The sequence below is a fragment of the Hippocampus bargibanti genome, linkage group LG05, assembly GCF_051943395.1.
Source record: "Hippocampus bargibanti isolate YZ-2025 linkage group LG05, ASM5194339v1, whole genome shotgun sequence".
Taxonomy (NCBI): domain Eukaryota; kingdom Metazoa; phylum Chordata; class Actinopteri; order Syngnathiformes; family Syngnathidae; genus Hippocampus; species Hippocampus bargibanti.
In genome coordinates, this window is record NC_142738.1 from 15,787,501 (window position 1) to 15,815,256 (window position 27,756).

Here is a 27,756-nt window from a genome sequence, read left to right on the forward strand (position 1 = left end):
GGTTAACCACGTTGTCCGTCTCCACGGGATCCTGGTGGACATCGTGTCGGACCGGGGACTGCAGTTCATGTCCAAGATATGGAAACGCTTCTGCAGGGCTATAGAGGTGTCGGCGAGTTTGTCGTCTGGTTACCACCCTCAGTCCAACGGCCAGACGGAGTGAAAGAGCCAGGACTTGGAAGCGGGTCTACCGTCCAGCGTCCTGGGCCCTCCACTTGCCGTGGGTGGAGTACGCGCATCTCTTCAGCCACGGGTCAGTGTGCTTTCATGTCTGCCTGTGGGTATCAGCCGCCGCTATTCCCCACCCAGGAGGGCCAGGTGGCGGTCCCATCCATTCAACATCACCTCAGACGGGCCCATCGGGTGTGGAAGGAAACCAGAGCCGCCCTGTCGCGCACGGCGTCCCGGACTACCAGGTCGGGCAAGAGATGTGGCTGTCCACGAGGGATCTCAGGCTGGCCGGGACGTCGTCCAAATCGGGTCCTTTCCCCATCGAGGCCATCCTCAGCCCGGTCTCGGTCAGGCTCCGTCTGCCCCTCACGATGAAAATCCACCCGGTATTCCATGTTTCCCTCCTCAAGCCTGTGGCCCGTCCACCCCCCCCCCCCCCCCCCCCCCCGCGGATAGTGGACGGCGACCCGGTGTACACCGTGCGGGAGCTCCTGGAGTCGCCGCGCATGGGCAGGGGCTTGGTATCTGGTCGACTGGGAGGGCTACGGGCCAGAAGAACATCAATGGGTCCCCCGCTCCTGGATCCTCGACCCGTCACTTACCCGAGCTTTCCACTCGGCTCATCCCTTGAAACCGGGTGGGCCGCCAGGCGGCGTCCGTTGGGTGGGGTGGGGGGGGGGCACTGTCACATCCTGATTGGCGACAGGTGCGCGCCCCTCCCCTCCCTGCTCCTCCGGCACGCACACCTGTTGCTCATTCACTGATGTGCCTTCTAACTATAAGAGTCACCCGTTTTCTCCCTGTATTTGCCAGTGTATTTTTCACCACTGCCGTAGGCCAGGTTGGTCGCTCTCCCTTTGTGTCTTTTTGTTTGGTGTTCCCCTGTGTCAGTCAAACCTTTTGAACTCATATATTGCCTCCATCGAGTATTTTGGATCCAGCTCCTTTTTGTCCGACGAAGTCGTTTAGTTTTTTTGCCTCGTGCGGACGTGAAACGGGGAGAACATGCAAACTCCGTACAGAAAGGACAGATCGAACCTGGTACCTCCACCATGTGAAGTCAATGCGCTAAACATCGGGGATTTGACTGTTCAACTTTTTATTAATTTGCTTTTGAAATTTCAACAGCTTTGAAGGGTTTTAGAAGTAAGACTATTTCAAGACCGCGACCCTTGTGAGGATCGGAAAATGAATGGATGTATGGATGGTTTAAAAAGCTACATTAAAAGTCATGGTTGTACCACATTTGGTTCCCATATCTCAGCACCAATACAACGGTCGATGCACCACCAGAAGTCATCCTCTGACTCCCCTTTCCAGGCAAACACAGCTGTACCTGAGTGGGCCGAGGTAGGGAAATTACAGTAAATAACAGGATGAAGAAGACAAGAAGTGCTTGAAAACAATAAAAGTGTACCTCCTTCGGCCAGAGCAGCTGCTACGGCATTCTGGGTGGAGAAGATGTTGCAGGCCGCCCAACGGCACTGAGCCCCCAACACTAACAGAGTCTCCATAAGGACCTGGAAAATAGGCATCAACTGTCCCCACTTGTCATTTTCTGCCTTTATTTCTAGTCATTATTTGAAAACACCCCCACACAGTGACAAGAATACTTAATCATCAACTGTAGGGACACAAGGCGTGACCGTAAGCACTCGCCAATCATTTGCTGTGCAGTATACACACCACAACTTTGTGGGGACACCAAAAAAATCTCACTTTCCTTGGCTGGACAGAAAGAACAAGACAAAAAAACAACTTCCACACACATTGGTGAGAGGTGCATGGCTTTGTTCACTCAAGGGAAGTGAGACAGTCATAAAGTGAGGCTATATAACAATCTTTACAGTTTGAGATAAACTCATCATTTCAATATTTTGTGACTTTTTGACAGAGGGTCCGGAGAGAGTGCTTACCGCAGTTTGTGCAGTGATGTGTGTGCAGCCAACCACTTTGGCTCCAGCCAGAGGTTTCTCCACACCAACTTTCTTCCTCAGAACCATCAAAGCCGGCATCTCTGAGTAGACACCAGCATATATAACAAGCAGGATGTGTGTGTGTGTGTGTGTGTGTGTGTGTGTGTGTGTGTGTGTGTGTGTGTGTGTGTGTGTGTGTGTGTGTGTGTGTGTGTGTGTGTGTGTGTGTGTGTGTGTGTGTGTGTGTGTGTGTGTGTGTGTGTGTGTGTGTGTGTGTGTGTGTGTGTGTGTGTGTGTGTGTGTGCATGAGTAGCAGAAGTTTTTTTCCTCACCTTGCTCTGCAATGCCGATTTCGCGACGTCCGAAATCAGCCTGTTTGATATTTTTAATGCAAAAGTCTGAAACGCCTTTTGATGTCTTTTGGATTTTGTTTCTCGGTGAACTCTCGTCCTCCGAGCCGGCACTGTCCACTGTCCAGTAGAATAAGGCCCATATGTTTGCCATTCAACACAATCATGATTTGAAATAAGACAATTTAGATGGAGTGTTATGTTATGGTTGTAGAGTCTACAATCATAATTCAAGGGCATTTAAACCTAAACTAAAGGTGACAAATGACCGAAAGGCACCTGAACTTTGACTGTCAATGGACGACTGCGAGATGGAGCGAGCCAATGAGCATGGGATGGCCTTGATGGGACGTTTGTTGAAATCTCGTTTCTCCTCCGTCAATTGTATTTGCTGTAGAGCAAACAAACAACAAAGCACTTTTAAATGAAATAGTCATCCAATGAGCTCCTGTCTGACATTCCAGGCAAAGGAAGGATTTTCCCAGCACTACCTGCATTTGTTAAGAGCTTAACCTTCTCATGGCTTTGTATCACAGCAAATTTCCCCATTGTCGGACGAATAAAAGTTTTCTGATTCTGATTCTGAATAGTTTTAGCATGAATGTTCCTCTTTTTGTAGCTTCCTCGTGCGTAATAGTACTTGTGTGTGCTTTACTTTCTTTTATTTTGGTGTTCAATTTAATGACTCCTCAGATCTTTAACAAACATCGATATATAATTAAGGCTCCACGAGTCATGGGAATGCTTGTGTAATCACTTAAATCTTCTTGCATGTCAGCAAGGCAATATACATGTCAAATACTCACAAAAACTAAAATTTAGAATTATGGTTATATATTTTAAACGCACTGATCATCTTAAAAAAACATGATGCATGTCATTAAAAAAATGATAAAGTACACGAGCGTCTGTTTAAATATTTCAAATACATTGTAGTCATTCACATTGAATTTACATACAGTCTTCGTTTTTTGTTTTAAAGGACAAAAATTACTTATGCTGAATACGTATACCTGTCATTCAAAACACTCAAATTGTATTTATTAGATATTGTTGATAATCCTCCTCCTTTGTTTTGGAAAATGGCCTGTTTGTGTTTGAATGGATGGAAATGTATATATATATATATATATATATATATATATATATATATATATATGGATATAGATAGATAGATAGATAGATAGATAGATAGATAGATAGATAGATAGATAGATAGATAGATAGATAGATAGATAGATAGATAGATAGATAGATAGATAGATAGATAGATAGATAGATAGATAGATAGATAGATAGATAGATAGATAGATAGATAGATGAGCCCTCATCAAGGTCACCAGAATGAGTGTCACAAATACAATACAATGAGGCTGTGACCTCGTCCCAACTCAATGACCCTGAATATGGCAATATTGTCACAAATTAATACATAATTTAGTTTAAAATCTATGATTTTGAACCAATAATATCAGTGAAAGCCATCCAGTGCTGCATTTCCCTTGGCAATTATTACAAATGAGGCGCTACAGTTGAGTGAATGCCGGTTGCGTTTTCTTCTATTTGGTAGCACTTCAGTCAAGCAGCTTAATATTTAACACTGTGTGGCGGCGTGTCGTCAAATTCAATGATTACATTTCAAAGCTGAAGAATCCTTTTTTTTTTTAGATCAAGCAGTCCCGTGTGAAAGTTCAAAGAAAGGACGCATGTTACCATTTTGACATTAGGAGTAAAACAAAAAAAATCCTTGATTCAATAATAAATTGCCCATTGAGGCAAATTATCAACAATTTATGATAGAAATGTATATTTTGACAATAGTGATGTCTCTGAGGAGACAAAGGAAAAAAAGGGAGAGCTACCTTAATGCGAACAGACTGTACAGCATCCTGGTCCTTGGCTTTGGTCACATTAACAAGACTGTATACTTTCTTCATGCTTTCACCTTGGTGGAGTTCAGTACATACTGCTGCATTAGGCATTAAGCATGTGGTGACGCCACAAGTTCACAGAGCAAGCAGACACGCCTCGCAGAAGAACAGGCTACGCTCAAAGCAGTCTTTGTATGAGGATAGTTGAAAAAGAAATAATAATAGAGGCTCGGTGTAAATTCACACACAATGGAAGATAAAATGGCATGTCATGATTCCTTCAGGGTATTGCGGGGAACACAGTCCCATTTAAATAGCAATGGGTAATAAATGGCAAAATTGGTATATGGAATATTAAAAGTTTTTCGATGAAAAGGTTTCTTCAGCCATCATCTGTACTTCTTTCAAGGTTCAAAGAAGTACAGATGACGGCTGAAGAAACCTTTTCTTTGATGGACCGCTCCTGCACGACTGAAAGCTTACACAGAAGTATTAAAAGTTATATGGATTTTTTTTTCTACAACTTACTTAGAAAGATATGAAATGCTTCTCCTGTGTGTCTGTCTGTATTATCGCGCCCTAGGTGACCAAAGTGTATCTTCAAAAAGAGAACAACTAAAGTCCATCGAATTTCATAAAACAAAAAGTGGCAAAAAAATCTATGTATTGTATGTATACTGTATATTTACATTCTGTTTAATTTTGTCATCACTGAATATTAATATAAAGGACAATATTTTCAGATTCAAACTCTTTATTGAACCCCTACGAGTAGATAACTGTAGACTCCTGCCTGTTCATGGTGAGCGCAAGGCACGATGCACGAAAACACATCCACACACTACAAATACTGCTCTGACAAAATAGCATGCAAATACAGTGATACGTCGGCGTACGAACACTTTAGCTAACAAACTTTTCGCCTTACGAAAATTAAATTCGCGAGAATATAATCTTGGCATACAGAGCGCCATGGGATCTGGCGGACTAGTTTTCGGCAGAAGAACACCAAACCACGCGGCTGAATAGCGCCACGGTGGCTTCCGGACTGCTTTTCCCACACCCACTTTCTTTGAGTGCACTCAGTCCAGATGTGGTTTGTTATCGAGTGGATACTTTTGCTTTTTTGGGACCGAAAAACACCCCACCACAGGCTAGTGTTAAGCCAAAGGGGACACAAAAGAAAATTACGGTCGAGACGAAGGAGATCATCAAGATGTAAAGAACTACATGGTGGTTAGCTTGACTCAAACACACAAAAACTAAAATAAATAAAAAAAATGCCTCAAATCCAACAAAACACGTAAGGTGTGATACTAAATTATAATCCTTGATTGCTTTCCACCACTGGTCACCATCTCTACTCACCATGTCAGTCTTCAGCGCCTCGGTGACGACTTCCCCCGTCCCAGTCTCCTCTCCCTCTCTTCCCTGACCCTGATGGGGGGCCCACCTGCTCTCGGCCGCCTTCAACATCTGCAGCAGGTTGGGGCCCCTCTTGATCGCCTGCTCCTCTGCGGTGCCTATGCATCCATCTCGCTCGTCCTCGTTTTCTGTGGCTTGAGCACAGTGTCCTGAGCCCAACACGTGCAGGGTCTCTACGGAGACGCCCATCAGCTGCTTTTCCTTATCCATGGGACTCCACTTTCCAAGTGAAGTACGTGTTGCTCAAGTGGATGTAACAGAGCTTTAGTGCATGCACATAAGGGCTGTTTTGACTCCAAACACCATTTGTCTCAACGTAAAGTAGCCGCAAATTAATCCTGGGGCAGTGTGTACACGCTAAACACAGATTGTTGGCACACAGAGAAATAAATACCCCATGCAACTTCTGCCGCATATGAACAAGGGTGGGAAGTGATAAATATTTTGTAACTTGTGTGAAATCTTGATTTTGTTCTGTCAGCATTAAGGACAAAAACCTAGACAAACCGTGGCTTTCTGCTCTAAAATAACTGGCACTTATTTTGGACGCTTTTGACTTTTCTGAACATCTGACATGCGGGCTAGCAGGCCGCAATGCTCAAGACGCCTCACATGCTTTGTTTACAAAGTTTGAATTGCTGCCTTCAGGACGTCGATTTTGTTTCCCCACCTGCAGAACTCAAAGTAGAAAGGTCACTTTAGTGCTGAAAGCTGATTCACTCCTAAGTAAGTGAATTTCATCAAACATTTCTGTCTATCATTGAATATATTTGCACACGCGTTTACAATCCACACTAACTTGTACATGTCTTTAAAATTCTTCTTTATACATTTAAAGCTATCCATAACCTTGTCCCCCCATACTCATCTGACCTTCTTCAAATTTCTATTCACTCTCGTTCCCTCAGATCCTCTTCCTTCCTCCACCTCTGTGTGCCTCCAACCCCTGCCCGTCTCAGAACGATGGGGGACAGCTGCTCTGCCCCCAAACTCTGGAACTCACTTCCTCTCAACATTCGTAACATCGATTCTTTCCCACCATATAATTGTATTTTGTTTATTATTGTATCTATGCTTGTCTGTGACTGTAAAGTGTCCTTGAGAGCTTTGAAAGGCGCTTGAAATAAAAAGTATTATTATTATTATATTATATTATAATTAGTACTTTAACATTAGCCTTGTCCATGTACATATTCCTTTCATTTTTTTGTTTTAAATAGCTGCTTTACATACATTAAACCCACCCTCTTGAATAGAAATACTGTACTGTTTTTTTAATTTGAGAACCTCAACTTATGTGATACCAGCCGTTGTGAGCAGAACATTGTCTTGTGAGAAAGAACTTTTTCTAGTAGTGGAAATGCAAACACGCAATGCAACCTATAGGCCAATCTTTCAAACTTTATACAACTGACATTTGAACACACATGGTAGCAACACGTGCAGTAACAATACTCATAAGCATACAAGGGTAATTTGTTGCTTAAAACAACTAATACTGTTGCTCAATTGAAAGCATATTTTGTGTTTTATCAACAAGTCTACTTCTAATATGTCTCCATGTATGATATTGCTCCCCAGTAGCTACACAGGAGACTCCTTGAATTCAAGCATGAAATCAGGATGCAGTTTAATTCCTCACTGTAGCATATGTCACACTGCTACAGAATGTTGCGACAGGTCGAAAAGCAGCGGTGACGTCACGACCGCAGGTAGATTAAGATGGTGGCACAATAAACACGTTGACAAAGCAACTCTCCTCTCTCATTCCTCCGGACACAACATTGGCGACGAAGATGGACTTCTACACAGCTCCCCTCCCCTCGTTCCTCGCGCTCCCCGGTGAGCCACCAGTCCCGTGGTCCCGCTGGTATGACTCGTTTACGACGTATCTGACGGCGACCGGACTAAACGAGGCAAGCGAAGCACGCCGAACGGCTATGCTAATACACAGTTTAGGTAGTGAGGGGCAGCGCATTTTTCGCTCTCTTGGACCCGCGAAGACATACGGGGATTGTGTCACTTTATTGGCCCGACATTTCGCCCCACCTCAGGGCGTGATTGTCCGGCGGATTGCCTTCCGTCAACGACGGCAACGAACAGGCGAGTCAGTACACCACTACGTTGCAGACTTGCGGTGTTTAGCGGGCCTCTGTAAATTCGGCCGCTTGGAGGAGGAAATGATTAGGGATCAACTCGCCGAGCACACGATTGATCCCAAACTACGGGAGAAACTGTTATTGTTCCCTGACGACCTCCCACTATCGAAGGCTGTGGAAATGGCGTTTCAATTGGAGAACGCAGCACAATTAACGGCTCGGTTCGTGAACCCACCCACACCTTCACACTCTCCCGCGTTGGCACAGATTGTTGCTCCAACCCCTCCACTCCCAGACGCCACCTTCACCTACGACTCCACTGCTACATACGACGGTGCCGAGATAAATGTGGCCAGACGTCAAGGGGCCGATGCACGCACGCCTTGTGCCAACTGTGGGTCAGCCTCGCATCCCACACGTGCGCCCACTTGCAGAGCCACCGGACAACGATGCCAACGCTGCGGGAAGATGAATCATTTCGCAAGGATGTGCCGCTCTGCTCCCACCTTCACCTACGACCGTACCGAGATAAATGTCGTCAGACATCAACGGGCCAACACACGCAGACCTTGTGCCAACTGTGGGTCTGCCTGGCACCCCACACGCGCGCCAACTTGCAAATCCATTGGACAGAGATGCCAGCACTGCGGAAGGAGGAACCACTTCGCCAGGATGTGCCGCTCTGCTCCCACGTCAACATACCCGCCACGCCGCTCACCAGACCAGCCGAGGCGAACCACCATCCACTGCGTGGGCTCGCACGCCAAGCCATTCAAGTGGTGCACAGTGGAACTGGATGGAGTGAGCTTACCACTCCTGCTCGACACTGCAGCCTCCAGGTCACTGTTGAACGTGTCCACAGTTCGACGGCTATTTCCTCATCTCCAGATCGAGGCCAACGCTGAGGACTTGTTTGGCTATGGCCAAACTAAGATTGGTATGGTGGGCACTGCCACCTTCACAGTGCGCTATGGCTCGAGGACCCCCCCCCCCCTCTTCACCTTCCAAATATCCTGTCATGGCGCCAACCTCTTGGGCTTGGACTTGTTTTGTGCACTCGGCTTTTCCATCTCTGACAATGCGGGTGCCACAATTCACCCCCAGGCCAACGGGGGTGGAGAAAGCTCCAACCAAGCAGACGGCCTGCCCTACTCTTCCTCAGCCAGCAGAGGGCCCAACGAGAAGCGCCGGACCAAGCAACGCACACTTACTGTGTCGGACTGGGTCCGCATTCGCCGGCCGTGCTGCTCTCACAAATTGGACTCATTCTGGACAGCACCAGTCCAGATTACCGCCCAACTCGGACCGACCACCTTCTGTCTGGCTGACGGGTCCCGTTGGCATGCCAGCCGCCTAAGGAGAGTGGCGGCACCGACCCCCTCGAACGACTTCTCAGGCAAAGACTACTAACGTCCTGTCACACATCAGAGAACACCGATGGGACGCCTCGAAGAGCGTGGTGAACCAGCTGTGCCTGTGGGGCCAGAGCCTCGGCCAGCTCGCGTTCGCCTTTGCCCTTTGGTAATTTGGACAATTATCACCGATTTTGAATGTTCAGACCCTAGCCAGTGCTTAGCCTATCGCGTGGCAGAATAACCCACACGGCTAAGCAGGGAAACCGGCAGTCTACCCGGTTTGAGTGTTTTTGGTTCCTTCAGGGAGGGGGGTAAATGTAGCATATGTCATACTGCTACAGAATGTTGCGACAGGTCGAAAAGCAGCGGTGACGTCACGACCGCAGGTAGATTAAGATGGTGGCACAATAAACACGTTGACAAAGCAACTCTCCTCTCTCATTCCTCCGGACACAACACTCACGTTTCATTTAATCAACTTATTACTTTAATTTCATAACAATATTATAAAAATGTGTGGGTTTATGTTTTTTAGGGGTCTGAGATGAAGGAATTGCATTTCTATGCATTTCATTGGTGATGGATAATTTCAGATACTGTATAAATGTTTTGGACTGTGGTCACAGAATGTATTTCACTCAAATGACCGAAGTAGCTGTGATTTGAGATATAATTTTGGAGCATAAATACTTCCTATCAGGGGAAATACAGAACCAATCCACACATCACTGAAAACATGTATATTTGTGTGTGTGTGTGTGTGTGTGTGTGTGTGTGTGTGTGTGTGTGTGTGTGTGTGTGTGTGTGTGTGTGTGTGAGTAGCAGAAGTTTTTTTCCTCACCTTGCTCTGCAATGCCGATTTCGCGACGTCCGAAATCAGCCTGTTTGATATTTTTAATGCAAAAGTCTGAAACGCCTTTTGATGTCTTTTGGATTTTGTTTCTCGGTGAACTCTCGTCCTCCGAGCCGGCACTGTCCACTGTCCAGTAGAATAAGGCCCATATGTTTGCCATTCAACACAATCATGATTTGAAATAAGACAATTTAGATGGAGTGTTATGTTATGGTTGTAGAGTCTACAACCATAATTCAAGGGCATTTAAACCTAAATTAAAGGTGACAAATGACCGAAAGGCACCTGAACTTTGACTGTCAATGGACGACTGCGAGATGGAGCGAGCCAATGAGCATGGGATGGCCTTGATGGGACGTTTGTTGAAATCTCGTTTCTCCTCCGTCAATTGTATTTGCTGTAGAGCAAACAAACAACAAAGCACTTTTAAATGAAATAGTCATCCAATGAGCTCCTGTCTGACATTCCAGGCAAAGGAAGGATTTTCCCAGCACTACCTGCATTTGTTAAGAGCTTAACCTTCTCATGGCTTTGTATCACAGCAAATTTCCCCATTGTCGGACGAATAAAAGTTTTCTGATTCTGATTCTGAATACTTTTAGCATGAATGTTCCTCTTTTTGTAGCTTCCTCGTGCGTAATAGTACTTGTGTGTGCTTTACTTTCTTTTATTTTGGTGTTCAATTTAATGACTCCTCAGATCTTTAACAAACATCGATATATAATTAAGGCTCCACGAGTCATGGGAATGCTTGTGTAATCACTTAAATCTTCTTGCATGTCAGCAAGGCAATATACATGTCAAATACTCACAAAAACTAAAATTTAGAATTATGGTTATATATTTTAAACGCTCTGATCATCTTAAAAAAACATGATGCATGTCATTAAAAAAATGATAAAGTACACGAGCGTCTGTTTAAATATTTCAAATACATTGTAGTCATTCACATTGAATTTACATACAGTCTTCGTTTTTTGTTTTAAAGGACAAAAATTACTGATGCTGAATACGTATACCTGTCATTCAAAACACTCAAATTGTATTTATTAGATATTGTTGATAATCCTCCTCCTTTGTTTTGGAAAATGGCCTGTTTGTGTTTGAATGGATGGAAATGTATATATATATATATATATATATATATATATATATATATATATATGGATGGATAGATAGATAGATAGATAGATAGATAGATAGATAGATAGATAGATAGATAGATAGATAGATAGATAGATAGATAGATAGATAGATAGATAGATAGATAGATAGATAGATAGATAGATAGATAGATAGATAGATAGATAGATAGATAGATAGATAGATGAGCCCTCATCAAGGTCACCAGAATGACTAAGTGTCACAAATACAATACAATGAGGCTGTGACCTCGTCCCAACTCAATGACCCTGAATATGGCAATATTGTCACAAATTAATACATAATTTAGTTTCAAATCTATGATTTTGAACCAATAATATCAGTGAAAGCCATCCAGTGCTGCATTTCCCTTGGCAATTATTACAAATGAGGCGCTACAGTTGAGTGAATGCCGGTTGCGTTTTCTTCTATTTGGTAGCACTTCAGTCAAGCAGCTTAATATTTAACACTGCGTGGCGGCGTGTCGTCAAATTCAATGATTACATTTCAAAGCTGAAGAATCCTTTTTTTTTAGATCAAGCAGTCCCGTGTGAAAGTTCAAAGAAAGGACACATGTTACCATTTTGACATTAGGAGTAAAACAAAAAAAATCCTTGATTCAATAATAAATTGCCCATTGAGGCAAATTATCAACAATTTATGATAGAAATGTATATTTTGACAATAGTGATGTCTCTGAGGAGACAAAGGAAAAAAAGGGAGCGCTACCTTAATGCGAACAGACTGTACAGCATCCTGGTCCTTGGCTTTGGTCACATTAACAAGACTGTATACTTTCTTCATGCTTTCACCTTGGTGGAGTTCAGTACATACTGCTGCATTAGGCATTAAGCATGTGGTGACGCCACAAGTTCACAGAGCAAGCAGACACGCCTCGCAGAAGAACAGGCTACGCTCAAAGCAGTCTTTGTATGAGGATAATAATAATAGAGGCTCGGTGTAAATTCACACACAATGGAAGATAAAATGGCATGTCATGATTCCTTCAGGGTATTGCGGGGAACACAGTCCCATTTAAATAGCAATGGGTAATAAATGGCAAAATTGGTATATGGAATATTAAAAGTTTTTCGATGAAAAGGTTTCTTTAGCCATCATCTGTACTTCTTTCAAGGTTCAAAGAAGTACAGATGACGGCTGAAGAAACCTTTTCTTTGATGGACCGCTCCTGCACGACTGAAAGCTTACACAGAAGTATTAAAAGTTATATGGATTTTTTTTTCTACAACTTACTTAGAAAGATATGAAATGCTTCTCCTGTGTGTCTGTCTGTATTATCGTGCCCTAGGTGACCAAAGTGTATCTTCAAAAAGAGAACAACTAAAGTCCATCGAATTTCATAAAACAAAAAGTGGCAAAAAAATCTATGTATTGTATGTATACTGTATATTTACATTCTGTTTAATTTTGTCATCACTGAATTTTAATATAAAGGACAATATTTTCAGATTCAAACTCTTTATTGAACCCCTACGAGTAGATAACTGTAGACTCCTGCCTGTTCATGGTGAGCGCAAGGCACGATGCACGAAAACACATCCACACACTACAAATACTGCTCTGACAAAATAGCATGCAAATACAGTGATACGTCGGCGTACGAACACTTTAGCTAACAAACTTTTCGCCTTACGAAAATTAAATTCGCGAGAATATAATCTTGGCATACAGAGCGCCATGGGATCTGGCGGACTAGTTTTCGGCAGAAGAACACCAAACCACGCGGCTGAATAGCGCCACGGTGGCTTCCGGACTGCTTTTCCCACACCCACTTTCTTTGAGTGCACTCAGTCCAGATGTGGTTTGTTATCGAGTGGATACTTTTGCTTTTTTGGGACCGAAAAACACCCCACCACAGGCTAGTGTTAAGCCAAAGGGGACACAAAAGAAAATTACGGTCGAGACGAAGGAGATCATCAAGATGTAAAGAACTACATGGTGGTTAGCTTGACTCAAACACACAAAAACTAAAATAAATAAAAAAAATGCCTCAAATCCAACAAAACACGTAAGGTGTGATACTAAATTATAATCCTTGATTGCTTTCCACCACTGGTCACCATCTCTACTCACCATGTCAGTCTTCAGCGCCTCGGTGACGACTTCCCCCGTCCCAGTCTCCTCTCCCTCTCTTCCCTGACCCTGATGGGGGGCCCACCTGCTCTCGGCCGCCTTCAACATCTGCAGCAGGTTGGGGCCCCTCTTGATCGCCTGCTCCTCTGCGGTGCCTATGCATCCATCTCGCTCGTCCTCGTTTTCTGTGGCTTGAGCACAGTGTCCTGAGCCCAACACGTGCAGGGTCTCTACGGAGACGCCCATCAGCTGCTTTTCCTTATCCATGGGACTCCACTTTCCAAGTGAAGTACGTGTTGCTCAAGTGGATGTAACAGAGCTTTAGTGCATGCACATAAGGGCTGTTTTGACTCCAAACACCATTTGTCTCAACGTAAAGTAGCCGCAAATTAATCCTGGGGCAGTGTGTACACGCTAAACACAGATTGTTGGCACACAGAGAAATAAATACCCCATGCAACTTCTGCCGCATATGAACAAGGGTGGGAAGTGATAAATATTTTGTAACTTGTGTGAAATCTTGATTTTGTTCTGTCAGCATTAAGGACAAAAACCTAGACAAACCGTGGCTTTCTGCTCTAAATAACTGGCACTTATTTTGGACGCTTTTGACTTTTCTGAACATCTGACATGCGGGCTAGCAGGCCGCAATGCTCAAGACGCCTCACATGCTTTGTTTACAAAGTTTGAATTGCTGCCTTCAGGACGTCGATTTTGTTTCCCCACCTGCAGACCTCAAAGTAGAAAGGTCACTTTAGTGCTGAAAGCTGATTCACTCCTAAGTAAGTGAATTTCATCAAACATTTCTGTCTATCATTGAATATATTTGCACACGCGTTTACAATCCACACTAACTTGTACATGTCTTTAAAATTCTTCTTTATACATTTAAAGCTATCCATAACCTTGTCCCCCCATACTTATCTGACCTTCTTCAAATTTCTATTCACTCTCGTTCCCTCAGATCCTCTTCCTTCCTCCACCTCTGTGTGCCTCCAACCCCTGCCCGTCTCAGAACGATGGGGGACAGCTGCTCTGCCCCCAAACTCTGGAACTCACTTCCTCTCAACATTCGTAACATCGATTCTTTCCCACCATATAATTGTATTTTGTTTATTATTGTATCTATGCTTGTCTGTGACTGTAAAGTGTCCTTGAGAGCTTTGAAAGGCGCTTGAAATAAAAAGTATTATTATTATTATATTATATTATAATTAGTACTTTAACATTAGCCTTGTCCATGTACATATTCCTTTCATTTTTTTTGTTTTAAATAGCTGCTTTACATACATTAAACCCACCCTCTTGAATAGAAATACTGTACTGTTTTTTGAATTTGAGAACCTCAACTTATGTGATACCAGCCGTTGTGAGCAGAACATTGTCTTGTGAGAAAGAACTTTTTCTAGTAGTGGAAATGCAAACACGCAATGCAACCTATAGGCCAATCTTTCAAACTTTATACAACTGACATTTGAACACACATGGTAGCAACACGTGCAGTAACAATACTCATAAGCATACAAGGGTAATTTGTTGCTTAAAACAACTAATACTGTTGCTCAATTGAAAGCATATTTTGTGTTTTATCAACAAGTCTACTTGTAATATGTCTCCATGTATGATATTGCTCCCCAGTAGCTACACAGGAGACTCCTTGAATTCAAGCATGAAATCAGGATGCAGTTTAATTCCTCACTGTAGCATATGTCACACTGCTACAGAATGTTGCGACAGGTCGAAAAGCAGCGGTGACGTCACGACCGCAGGTAGATTAAGATGGTGGCACAATAAACACGTTGACAAAGCAACTCTCCTCTCTCATTCCTCCGGACACAACATTGGCGACGAAGATGGACTTCTACACAGCTCCCCTCCCCTCGTTCCTCGCGCTCCCCGGTGAGCCACCAGTCCCGTGGTCCCGCTGGTATGACTCGTTTACGACGTATCTGACGGCGACCGGACTAAACGAGGCAAGCGAAGCACGCCGAACGGCTATGCTAATACACAGTTTAGGTAGTGAGGGGCAGCGCATTTTTCGCTCTCTTGGACCCGCGAAGACATACGGGGATTGTGTCACTTTATTGGCCCGACATTTCGCCCCACCTCAGGGCGTGATTGTCCGGCGGATTGCCTTCCGTCAACGACGGCAACGAACAGGCGAGTCAGTACACCACTACGTTGCAGACTTGCGGTGTTTAGCGGGCCTCTGTAAATTCGGCCGCTTGGAGGAGGAAATGATTAGGGATCAACTCGCCGAGCACACGATTGATCCCAAACTACGGGAGAAACTGTTATTGTTCCCTGACGACCTCCCACTATCGAAGGCTGTGGAAATGGCGTTTCAATTGGAGAACGCAGCACAATTAACGGCTCGGTTCGTGAACCCACCCACACCTTCACACTCTCCCGCGTTGGCACAGATTGTTGCTCCAACCCCTCCACTCCCAGACGCCACCTTCACCTACGACTCCACTGCTACATACGACGGTGCCGAGATAAATGTGGCCAGACGTCAAGGGGCCGATGCACGCACGCCTTGTGCCAACTGTGGGTCAGCCTCGCATCCCACACGTGCGCCCACTTGCAGAGCCACCGGACAACGATGCCAACGCTGCGGGAAGATGAATCATTTCGCAAGGATGTGCCGCTCTGCTCCCACCTTCACCTACGACCGTACCGAGATAAATGTCGTCAGACATCAACGGGCCAACACACGCAGACCTTGTGCCAACTGTGGGTCTGCCTGGCACCCCACACGCGCGCCAACTTGCAAATCCATTGGACAGAGATGCCAGCACTGCGGAAGGAGGAACCACTTCGCCAGGATCTGCCGCTCTGCTCCCACGTCAACATACCCGCCACGCCGCTCACCAGACCAGCCGAGGCGAACCACCATCCACTGCGTGGGCTCGCACGCCAAGCCATTCAAGTGGTGCACAGTGGAACTGGATGGAGTGAGCTTACCACTCCTGCTCGACACTGCAGCCTCCAGGTCACTGTTGAACGTGTCCACAGTTCGACGGCTATTTCCTCATCTCCAGATCGAGGCCAACGCTGAGGACTTGTTTGGCTATGGCCAAACTAAGATTGGTATGGTGGGCACTGCCACCTTCACAGTGCGCTATGGCTCGAGGACCCCCCCCCCCCCCCCCTTCACCTTCCAAATATCCCGTCATGGCGCCAACCTCTTGGGCTTGGACTTGTTTTGTGCACTCGGCTTTTCCATCTCTGACAATGCGGGTGCCACAATTCACCCCCAGGCCAACGGGGGTGGAGAAAGCTCCAACCAAGCAGACGGCCTGCCCTACTCTTCCTCAGCCAGCAGAGGGCCCAACGAGAAGCGCCGGACCAAGCAACGCACACTTACTGTGTCGGACTGGGTCCGCATTCGCCGGCCGTGCTGCTCTCACAAATTGGACTCATTCTGGACAGCACCAGTCCAGATTACCGCCCAACTCGGACCGACCACCTTCTGTCTGGCTGACGGGTCCCGTTGGCATGCCAGCCGCCTAAGGAGAGTGGCGGCACCGACCCCCTCGAACGACTTCTCAGGCAAAGACTACTAACGTCCTGTCACACATCAGAGAACACCGATGGGACGCCTCGAAGAGCGTGGTGAACCAGCTGTGCCTGTGGGGCCAGAGCCTCGGCCAGCTCGCGTTCGCCTTTGCCCTTTGGTAATTTGGACAATTATCACCGATTTTGAATGTTCAGACCCTAGCCAGTGCTTAGCCTATCGCGTGGCAGAATAACCCACACGGCTAAGCAGGGAAACCGGCAGTCTACCCGGTTTGAGTGTTTTTGGTTCCTTCAGGGAGGGGGGTAAATGTAGCATATGTCATACTGCTACAGAATGTTGCGACAGGTCGAAAAGCAGCGGTGACGTCACGACCGCAGGTAGATTAAGATGGTGGCACAATAAACACGTTGACAAAGCAACTCTCCTCTCTCATTCCTCCGGACACAACACTCACGTTTCATTTAATCAACTTATTACTTTAATTTCATAACAATATTATAAAAATGTGTGGGTTTATGTTTTTTAGGGGTCTGAGATGAAGGAATTGCATTTCTATGCATTTCATTGGTGATGGATAATTTCAGATACTGTATAAATGTTTTGGACTGTGGTCACAGAATGTATTTCACTCAAATGACCGAAGTAGCTGTGATTTGAGATATAATTTTGGAGCATAAATACTTCCTATCAGGGGAAATACAGAACCAATCCACACATCACTGAAAACATGTATATTTGCCTTAAAAATTGAGAAGCGGTGCAATTCCAGTGTCGTCTTCAAGAGGCGTCCGAACGAATGGACGCGTCACAGCAAATACGAGGACACTCTCAACTGCGGTTAACTTTTATACCAGTAGAGGGCGAAACTCTCCCGTCGTGACCGAAGGACTTCCCATAGAAAACAAACACTCCTTCCTTTGAAAGGAGAGCTAGTTCGAGGCATGACAGAAAAACCTCTTTCTGCTCTTCTGCTCGCTCTCATTGCTATAAATCACAGAATGTGCTTCACTCGTTTATTCACTTTATTTAAATATGCCACAACATTTATTTTCATGCCATGATTTATTGTTCATGGTTTAGGTCAACATTGAGTCAGAAAGGGAGAGAGCGCGCGATAACGGTATTACTAAATATCATATTTAGTTTCACAACCTGCACTGGACCCAGAGTGAAAATGAACACAGTTGCACAGACACACGGTTCAACGTTACTTAAGCACAATGTGTCCTAATAGTTTATGGTCATTGAGACACATGAGTACCACTTTACGTTGTGTAGTTTGTTTGAAAACAGGGTAAACACATCATGACAATCAGGAAGACTATTCACATCATCTATTTATACTTCACATTTTGCACCCACATTCTATCTATCTATCTATCTATCTATCTATCTATCTATCTATCTATCTATCTATCTATCTATCTATCTATCTATCTATCTATCTATCTATCTATCTATCTATCTATCTATCTATCTATCTATCTATCTATCTATCTATCTATCTATCTATCTATCTATCTATCTATCCATCCATCTATCTATCTATCTGCGCAATAGAAAAGCACTATGAATTAAGCACATGTGCTTCAAAGTTCCACTCAACAAAACGTGAAGTAAATAATGACACAAAAGGTAATCTGGACTCGAAATGAATAAGGCAACTGATTAGATAACACTAGACAGTATAAAAGGGGAAACAAAATAAGATATTGTCATGAAAATGCGCGTTAATCGAGACCAACAGAAAATTGCGACTCACCCTGAATCTCCTCGAGATTGTTCTGGAAACTATGGGCGGGACATGGTGCCACACTGTGCGCCGTTGCGTCACTTCCTTCATAATTTAATAATCTACGTGCACAACTCCGTTACATATCTATCTATCTATCTATCTATCTATCTATCTATCTATCTATCTATCTATCTATCTATCTATCTATCTATCTATCTATCTATCTATCTATCTCAGAATCAGAATCAGAATCAGAATCATCTTTATTGCCAAGTATGTAGGACACACAAGGAATTTGTTTCCGGTAGAACACGCTGCACTAGTATCGTTGTCAAAAAAACTGCTAAGTGCCACTATACAGTTCCATTTTGGCTACTGTTGAAAGAGTTCAAAGAGTTAATGGCTTGGGGGAAGAAGCTGTTTAAATGTCTGCTGGATTTGGTGCGCATGGATCGGTAGCGCCTGCCTGAGGGGAGTAGCTGGAAAAGGTGGTGGGCAGGGTGCGGAGGGTCCAGTAAGATTTTCCGCGCCCTAGTTTGGATTCTTGCAGTGTGCAAGTCCTCGAGAGTGGGTAGGGCGGTGCCAATGATTTTTTCCGCCGTCCTAACTGTCCGTTGAAGTCGGATTTTGTCCATTTTTGTGGCGGCCCCGAACCAAACGGTGATGGAAGAACACAGGATGGATTCGATGACAGCCGTGTAGAAATGTTGCAGCACCTCCTGTGGCAGGCCATGCTTCTTTAGCAGCCTCAGGAAGTACATTCTCTGTTGGGTATTCTCTCTATCTATCTATCTATCTATCTATCTATCTATCTATCTATCTATCTATCTATCTATCTATCTATCTATCTATCTATCTATCTATCTATCTATCTATCTATCTATCTATCTATCTATCTATCTATCTATCTATCTATCTATCTATCTATCTATCTATCTATCTATCTATCTATCTATCTATCTATCTATCTATCTATCTATCTATCTATCTATCTATCTGTAATGGAGTTGTGCACTAGATTATTAAATTATGACGGAAGTGACGCAACGGCGCACAGTGTATAGTTTCCAGGACAATCTGGACGAGATTTATGGTGAGTCGCATTTCTCTGATGGTCTGGATTAACGCACATTTTCATGACAATATCTTATTTTGTTTCCCCTTTTGTACTATTTAGTGTTATCTCATTAGTTCCCTGATTCCTTTTGAGTCCAGATTACTTTTCATGTCATTATTTAATTCACGTTTTGTCGAGTGGAACTTTGAAGCACATTTGCTTCATAGTGCTTTTCTGTTGCGCAGTTAATCACCAGACGAAATCCATGCGACTTCACCCATCCCTTCTCCCATACTGTGTTGCAGGTAATGATTGTTTCATTTCGTTTTTATTGTATAGTATTTAGTTTCTTGTGCCTCGTGTCATTTGGCCGTGAGTGTTCGTGGCAGGTCGTACTGCCGCCATTACGGACTGCGTGTTCCCTCCGACCGCGTGTTCTGCCGACGTCTCTGCATGTGATGCGTTCAGGGACATCATGTAAATAACCGTGAACTTGCGTTGTTTTCTCTTTTTTTCTGGAAATAACCACTATACGATCACACGTTGTTCATTCTGTTTTGTTATCTACAATGTTTTGCATATTGAGAACAATCTGGACGAGACTTATGTTAATCACAAGACGAATTTTAAACCCATGCGACTTCACCCATCCCTTCTGCCACACTGTGTTGCAGAAATAAAAAGACACATCCACGTGTCTGACCTTATTATGGCAGCATAGTGGAGATGAAGACAGTCACTGTTGTGACACCCGTCACATATCTATCTATGTCTGTCTGTCTGTCTGTCTGTCTGTCTGTCATTCTGTCCGTCCGTCCGTTTTGGGGGGTAAATACAGTCAATTCCAAATTTACAGTTGAACATCTTCATTATAGTACTGTGTTGTGCAAAAACGTTGTTGGGCACACTGAGATCTCCTGGAAATGATACAACGAAGATAAAGAAGGGGAGAAAGTGAATGTCCCAAATAAGCTCCGACAATAGTACTTGTTCCGACAGAGTAATTGCTTTTTTTCTAGGGCACTTGTAAGTCACAGTATGATTGTACTTGTGGGTTATCCATATGTGTGCTCACCTTCATTTGGACTGCCTACAAATACAGTACAAGATTTTGCCATAACATCGACATTGAATGACAGAAGGCCCTGGTAATGAGCCCTGTGGCAAACATAAAAACATTTGGTGGATAGTGTCGAGTGAGACAAAAAAAGAAAGTTGGGGCACTTGTAAGTCAAGGTTCCATTGTACTTTGAAAGTTATGATCACATTTGGATATTTATTTTACATTTCGTCCATTGATTCTGCGTCAAGAGCAACCTCACCGCATTGCTCGTATGTTCTTGTACTGGCACAGTAACAGATGCTTAAAGGTGTTTTTGAAGGTGGTGTTACAGAGGGCATAGCACGCCGGGTTGATGGTGCTGTTGATGTAACACAACCAATAGCCAATGGTCCAAAGGGTGTTAGGAATGCAGACGGAGCAGAAGGTGTTGATTAGCACCATCACATTGTATGGCGTCCACGTCACCACGAAAGCCACCAGGATGGCCATAATGGTGCGTGTCACCTTCTTTTCTCTTGAAGATGTGCTCTTCTTGCGCCACTTGGCCACTGCGCTCTGCTTTGTCACCTGGAGGGAAATAGATGGCAACACATCAGTGATCGCAACTTGTGAGGTGTTCTCTGATGGCCTAAATGTAGTGAGAAAGACTGACCTACATTTTGTCACTTACAGAATGCTTGCATCATAAAAATAAAAAATAAAAATTGAGAAAAACCAAAAAAACACCAACCATCCACAGCAAAGTCTGTGTTCACGCCATACCAGCCAATATAAAGGCTTTCAAAACTTCACAAATGTTGAAGGACGATGGGTACATTATCAATCAAAACTTATATTCCTTGAATAATTGAATAAATAAAATGACAACAACAAAACAGGATTTCTTAAGGATTTCGACAACACCCGCCTCACCCGCAGAGCCATCAGGATCGCTGGCGATCCCACCCACCCCTCCCACAGCCTGCTGCCATCGGGTAGGAGACTGCGGAGTCTCCGAGCCAAGACCAGCAGGCTCAAGGACAGTTTCTGCCACCAGGCAGTCCGGAGACTCAACTCCCTCCCAGCCCTGCCCAACCTGCCCCATCCCACTGCCACACTCACCGAACTCTGAGGACATGCTACACGCTGCACTATCATCCTGAACTCTATTTTTTGTTCTTTGTCATTTTTTTCTGCAAGACCTCACTTCAACCACTTCAACCCTTTCTTCTTGTTTGTTTTTGCATTACTACATTACGTCACTTTATATATGTCACTTCCTCACTTTACATACGTCACTACCTCACTGTACATACATCACTACCTCACTTTACATACGACACTACCTCACTTTACATACAACACTACCTCACTTTACATTCAGAAATTACATGTCTAGTCTTGTCAATTGTATGTCTTTTTTAGCCACGTTAGCCAACTATTAGTGCCTTGCATGCTGGGTCCGAGAGGACATTAATTTCATCTGTGCTGTATGTCATGCATATTAGCATATTTGACAATAAAGCTGACTTTGACTTTGACTTAACACATTCCCTGCCAGACGATGTGCAAAAATATGTCCACTCGAGTACCAGGGTTTTTGTAATTTTCACTCAAATTGCAGGACCCACAGAATATTGAGTTTTAGGACCACATAAACATTCAATGCTGCATAAGAAACCGTAGATTCGCTTCTTTCCTTAGAAAAAAGAGTTAATTTCGCGCTTACTTTGTTGTAGAGTTATCCTCATTGAAAGTGGGGGCGGCTGTACAAAAGGTAAATGCTGCCCCTGTGACAGGTTGTAAATTATCGTATTTCCTATTTTGGTTACATTCGCGTAGTTCTATTGGTTTACAAATGATATATATCGAAAATGTTTATTTAAACATGGAACGCCTGCTTCGGTTCGTGTTTCGTGTCGGACCGATTTAGATCGTTGGACCGGAAATTGTTGTGCGCGTACGTTTGCATTAGATCGGGGCATTCGAAGTAAACCACTGTTGAGTCAAGACGTATCACATTGCTTGTCTTGTGGTTTTTTTCTGGATCCCACAACACCGTATCTCCCTTACTATAGTGGAGAGCGCAACATTTTGGAGGCACCGCTGGGATATTTGCGTTCGAGTGTTGTCTACTCGCCGTGGGTAGAAGCTCGCGCTGAATATCCCCAATCAACCCAGTCGGAGTGGCGTCGCCGTTTACTGGTTTGTTTCTACATGTGCTCTAGTTGCATCTCTGTGCGTACAGCCACCACTAGAGGGCACTGGAAGACTTTGAAGTGAATCCGGCCAGCTGAACTGCGTCTACCCTCTCGAAAATGGCGTTGGAGGAATTACAGTTGGACATCAAAGGCAAGTTATTTGGACTGAATTTTCGACAGTTGTCAGAGTTATGTGCTGAAATCCAAATATCTGGACTGGAAAGAGAGCAACTTACAGGAAAGACTCGAGGCCAACTAATTAATATTGTGTCAACCTACATTGAAAGAGCTGAATTAGAGCTAGAAGATGGAGGAATGTCAGATTTGCTACGTGTAAAGGACTTGATTGAAAGTATAAAAGATTTTGAACTAGGAATAGCCAACCCAAGTGAAAAAGGTCGGGATGCAGTGCGAAAGAGAAGCATAGTGCCCCCAGACACTGCCCCCTGGCGCAAAGATTTCAAAATACCTGGACAAATAGGGGAACTCGGACAAAAAGATAAACTCACATTTCCTAATTTGGTCAGACAGATAGAAAGTGGGCTCAGTAAAGGCTACCAGGGGGATGAGATCATCGATGCAGTGGTTCGTGCCATAACACCAGGTCTGCAGTTGAGAAGCTACCTCGAAGGGAAAGAAAATCTTACCCTAACTTCTTTACGAAGGATTCTCCGATCTCACTATCAAGAGAGAGGAGCCACTGAGTTGTACAAGCAGCTCTCATCGGAAGTGCAGACTAATAAAGAGTCCCCACAGAAATTTCTACTGCGTGCAATGGATCTTCGTCAAAGGATTCTTTTTGCATCTCAAGAAGCCGAATCAGGGGTGAAGTATGATCCCACGTTGGTCCAGAGTTTATTCCTGCACACAGTTCTGACGGGGTTACAGAGTGACAATGTAAAGAGTGACATGCAACCTTTCCTCCTGCTAACCACCACATCAGATGAAGTACTGTTAGAAAAATTAAACATGGCATGTGCAAATGAAAAAGAGCGACAGGAAAAAAAGAAAAATGCTGCTGCACGGGTGACAACGCTGAACACTGTCCAGTTAGATGACACACCAGTCCCGATTGGGAAGAAGACAGTCTTAAAGCAGAATACTGTTACTGTTCCGAATGAACTCCTTTCAGAGATCAAAGAGATGGGGTCAGAGATGATGCTGTTAAAAGAGCTGCGTGCAGAAGTGTCCCAGATCAAAGAGACTATTCAGAAACCAACAGCCACTTCTCAGCCCACCAGTGGAGGACCTGAACGCCTGCCTGACCACTACCCTGAACAGGTCGCCTTCATTCCACCTTCACAATATCAGGTAGATCCACCAGCCAGGCACTACTACACCCAGCACTCCCCATCAGCTCTTCAGCAGTACCACCCAGCACCAGGCCCCAGGCCGATGAGGGGGGCAGCACAGTTCCAGCAGCGGTTCGCCCCTCAGCAGTACTACATGCCCCGTCGCCCTCAGCCCAGGTGTTATTCTTGTATTCAGACAGGTGAAGAATATTGTCAGCACTGTTTTAAATGTGGAAGTAGTGAACATTTCAGAGCAGGCTGCAAAGCACAGAACTCAGCTAGGAACCACGCTTTAAACTAGAAAGGGTTACCCCAGTGGGACATGGTGTGACCACAGAGACAGATAGGTCCCAGTATTACAGTGGTGCTATGAAAATGGAATGTAAGCCCCACACATGTGGCCCCGTTCAGAAGAGACATAAGCAGTCATTTGTCGAGCGTACAGATAAGAAACAGTGTGGCAAATTACCTTCGGTCAGGGAGTTAGTGGGAAAGAAATGTCTTATTCGGTGCTTTTTGGGTAACAAAAGGGTTGAAGCACTCTGGGACTCGGGGTCCCAGTTGTGTGCTGTAGATGAGTTATTCGAAATAAACAAACTTACCTGACGTGTCATTGAAAAATGTGAATGAACTTATTGACCCTGATAACACTCTCAATATTGTGGCAGATAATGGAACGGATATGCCTTATGTAGGATGGCTTGAGATACCATTTAAACTTGGTGCTAATGATCCAGGGCTACTTGTACCAGTATTAGTACTAAAAGGTGACCAGCAACAGTGTCCTATCATAGGGTTTAATGTCATTGAGCGTCTTGTGTTAGATAGCCTCTCTAATGAGTCACAAACAGGGGATACAGAAAAGCTCTTGAAATCGGTTAGACTAGCTTTTCCCCACCTTAAGCGCAATAAAGCTGCCACTTTCATAAAAGCAGTTAGTCTGGGACAAGCACATGAGTACCGTGTAAAAACAACAAATGAGAGATTCACTATAGCCAGGCATAGCTCACTTATTATTCCATGCAAAGTACAGGCTAAGCCCTTTAAGGAAGATGTTACATTGGTTTTTGAGCCAAGTGAAAACCCACAGTGGCCAGATGGCCTCGAGCTTTGTGACTCGTTGGTCTCAGTAAAGGCAGGTTCCATCCCTAGGATAGTTGTTAGTGTCCAGAACCCTACTAATCATGATATTAGGTTTCAAGTAAAGGCTATTATTGGTACAGTGCAGTCAGTAGGGTCTGTCTACCCAGCTAACATATTTAAAAGGGACCTTCCTTCAGCGGTTGTCAATGAGGTCCATGTCCAGAATACCACCATCGCTCTCAGTGAGCAGTGGGACCCCCCAATTGACCTTTCTCATTTGGACGAAGATTAAAGAAAGACCGTTCAGCAGATGTTGAGAGAGGAATCGGCATCATTTTCAAAATCGGACGACGACATAGGGTGTGTGGAAAACCTACAAATGGACATTTTGTTGAAAGACACTGAGCCCGTTTCAAAGACATATATGTCTGTCCCAAAGCCAATGTACAGAGAGGTGAAAGATTATTTACAGGACTTGATAGCGCAGGGGTGGGTGGAAAAGTCCACTTCCTCCTACTCATCCCCTGTCGTCTGTGTCAGGAAAAAAGATGGTACACTGCGCTTATGTATTGATTACAGAGAGCTGAAGCGGAAAACACACCCTGACCGGCACCCCATCCCACGGGTACAGGACGTGGTGGATAGCCTTGGGGGTAACACCATCTTCTCGCTGCTGGACCAAGGCAAAGCATACCACCAGGGGTTCATGTCCAAAGGGAGCCGAATTTGTATTCAGTATTACACGAGAATAGTACATTAGGTAGCGGCAGCCCAATTACTAACTGTAATATCGATTTTAAATTGTGTTAATAACCTCATTATTAAAATAGAATTAACAGTACAGGTAGAGTAGATAGAAATGTTAGCGTCACTTTCACTTTATTGACCTACTACCAATACTACTTCGAAAAAAAATGTCCATGTTTCTCTTGTTTTGCTTATTACATCAGACTTTGTAGCTGTATGCCCACCTTGTCGCTTTTCATACGTGCAATGTCCACGTGAGGGACGTTTCTTGACTGCAAGAAGTGTTCCAAGTCTTCCTCCATGATGCGCCGAGTTGTTGCCTTCTCTCAATAAGCAGCGCGCGCGACCGTCTACCTGAGCCAAGCTGACCCGGAAGTACAGGAACGCACATTTTTTTAAAAAAGATTGCGAGATCTCGCAATCTTTGCGAGAGAACGCAAAGTATTGCGAGGGAACGCAAAGTATTGCGAGGGAACGCAAAGTTTTGCGAGGGAACGCAAACTTTTGCGAGGGAACGCAAAGTTTTGCGAGGGAACGCAAAGTTTTGCGAGATCTCGCAAAGTTTTTTTTTTTTTTTCTTCGATGTCCCCTTAGGGGCTCCGTACTAGTTCGAGGCATGACAGAAAAACCTCTTTCTGCTCTTCTGCTCGCTCTCATTGCTATAAATCACAGAATGTGCTTCACTCGTTTATTCACTTTATTTAAATATGCCACAACATTTATTTTCATGCCATGATTTATTGTTCATGGTTTAGGTCAACATTGAGTCAGAAAGGGAGAGAGCGCGCGATAACGGTATTACTAAATATCATATTTAGTTTCACAACCTGCACTGGACCCAGAGTGAAAATGAACAAAGTTGCACAGACACACGGTTCAACGTTACTTAAGCACAATGTGTCCTAATAGTTTATGGTCATTGAGACACATGAGTACCACTTTACGTTGTGTAGTTTGTTTGAAAACAGGGTAAACACATCATGACAATCAGGAAGACTATTCACATCATCTATTTATACTTCACATTTTGCACCCACATTCTATCTATCTATCTATCTATCTATCTATCTATCTATCTATCTATCTATCTATCTATCTATCTATCTATCTATCTATCTATCTATCTATCTATCTATCTATCTATCTATCTATCTATCTATCTATCTATCTATCTATCTATCTATCTATCTATCTATCTATCTATCTATCTATCTATCCATCCATCCATCTATCTATCTATCTGCGCAATAGAAAAGCACTCTGAATTAAGCACATGTGCTTCAAAGTTCCACTCGACAAAACGTGAAGTAAATAATGACACAAAAGGTAATCTGGACTCGAAATGAATAAGGCAACTGATTAGATAACACTAGACAGTATAAAAGGGGAAACAAAATAAGATATTGTCATGAAAATGCGTGTTAATCGAGACCAACAGAAAATTGCGACTCACCCTGAATCTCCTCGAGATTGTTCTGGAAACTATGGGCGGGACATGGTGCCACACTGTGCGCCGTTGCGTCACTTCCTTCATAATTTAATAATCTACGTGCACAACTCCGTTACATATCTATCTATCTATCTATCTATCTATCTATCTATCTATCTATCTATCTGTAATGGAGTTGTGCACTAGATTATTAAATTATGACGGAAGTGACGCAACGGCGCACAGTGTGGCACCAAGTCCCGCCCATAGTTTCCAGGACAATCTGGACGAGATTTATGGTGAGTCGCATTTCTCTGATGGTCTGGATTAACGCACATTTTCATGACAATATCTTATTTTGTTTCCCCTT

At 44.0% G+C, this 27,756-nt stretch overlaps 2 protein-coding genes across 3 annotated transcripts in view; both read right to left on the minus strand.

Moving 5' to 3' along the window:
* LOC148898054 (S-adenosylhomocysteine hydrolase-like protein 1) overlaps positions 1-6,012 on the minus strand; it is a 17,016-nt gene extending 11,004 nt beyond the window's left edge. Inside the window, exons 1-6 of one of the 2 annotated variants that reach the window (XM_088996899.1) lie at positions 5,677-6,012; positions 2,717-2,828; positions 2,420-2,557; positions 2,088-2,188; positions 1,589-1,691; positions 1,413-1,507 (exon numbers count right to left, since the gene is read on the minus strand). In XM_088996899.1, the coding sequence (XP_088853025.1) occupies positions 1,413-1,507; positions 1,589-1,691; positions 2,088-2,188; positions 2,420-2,557; positions 2,717-2,828; positions 5,677-5,943 (816 nt within the window). In that variant the 5' untranslated portion in view covers positions 5,944-6,012. The remainder of the gene's footprint in view (positions 1-1,412; positions 1,508-1,588; positions 1,692-2,087; positions 2,189-2,419; positions 2,558-2,716; positions 2,829-5,676) is intronic. The other variant, XM_088996898.1, reaches the window with a different exon arrangement.
* A 3,813-nt stretch (positions 6,013-9,825) lies between these two features.
* LOC148898055 (S-adenosylhomocysteine hydrolase-like protein 2) lies at positions 9,826-13,694 on the minus strand. The gene is made up of 4 exons (XM_088995942.1): positions 13,278-13,694; positions 10,326-10,437; positions 10,011-10,166; positions 9,826-9,842 (listed from the first exon to the last, which is right to left on the minus strand). The coding sequence occupies exons 1-4, from the start codon at positions 13,542-13,544 to the stop codon at positions 9,826-9,828; spliced, it is 552 nt and encodes a 183-aa protein (XP_088852068.1). The 5' UTR covers positions 13,545-13,694.
* Positions 13,695-27,756: the final 14,062 nt, after the last annotated feature.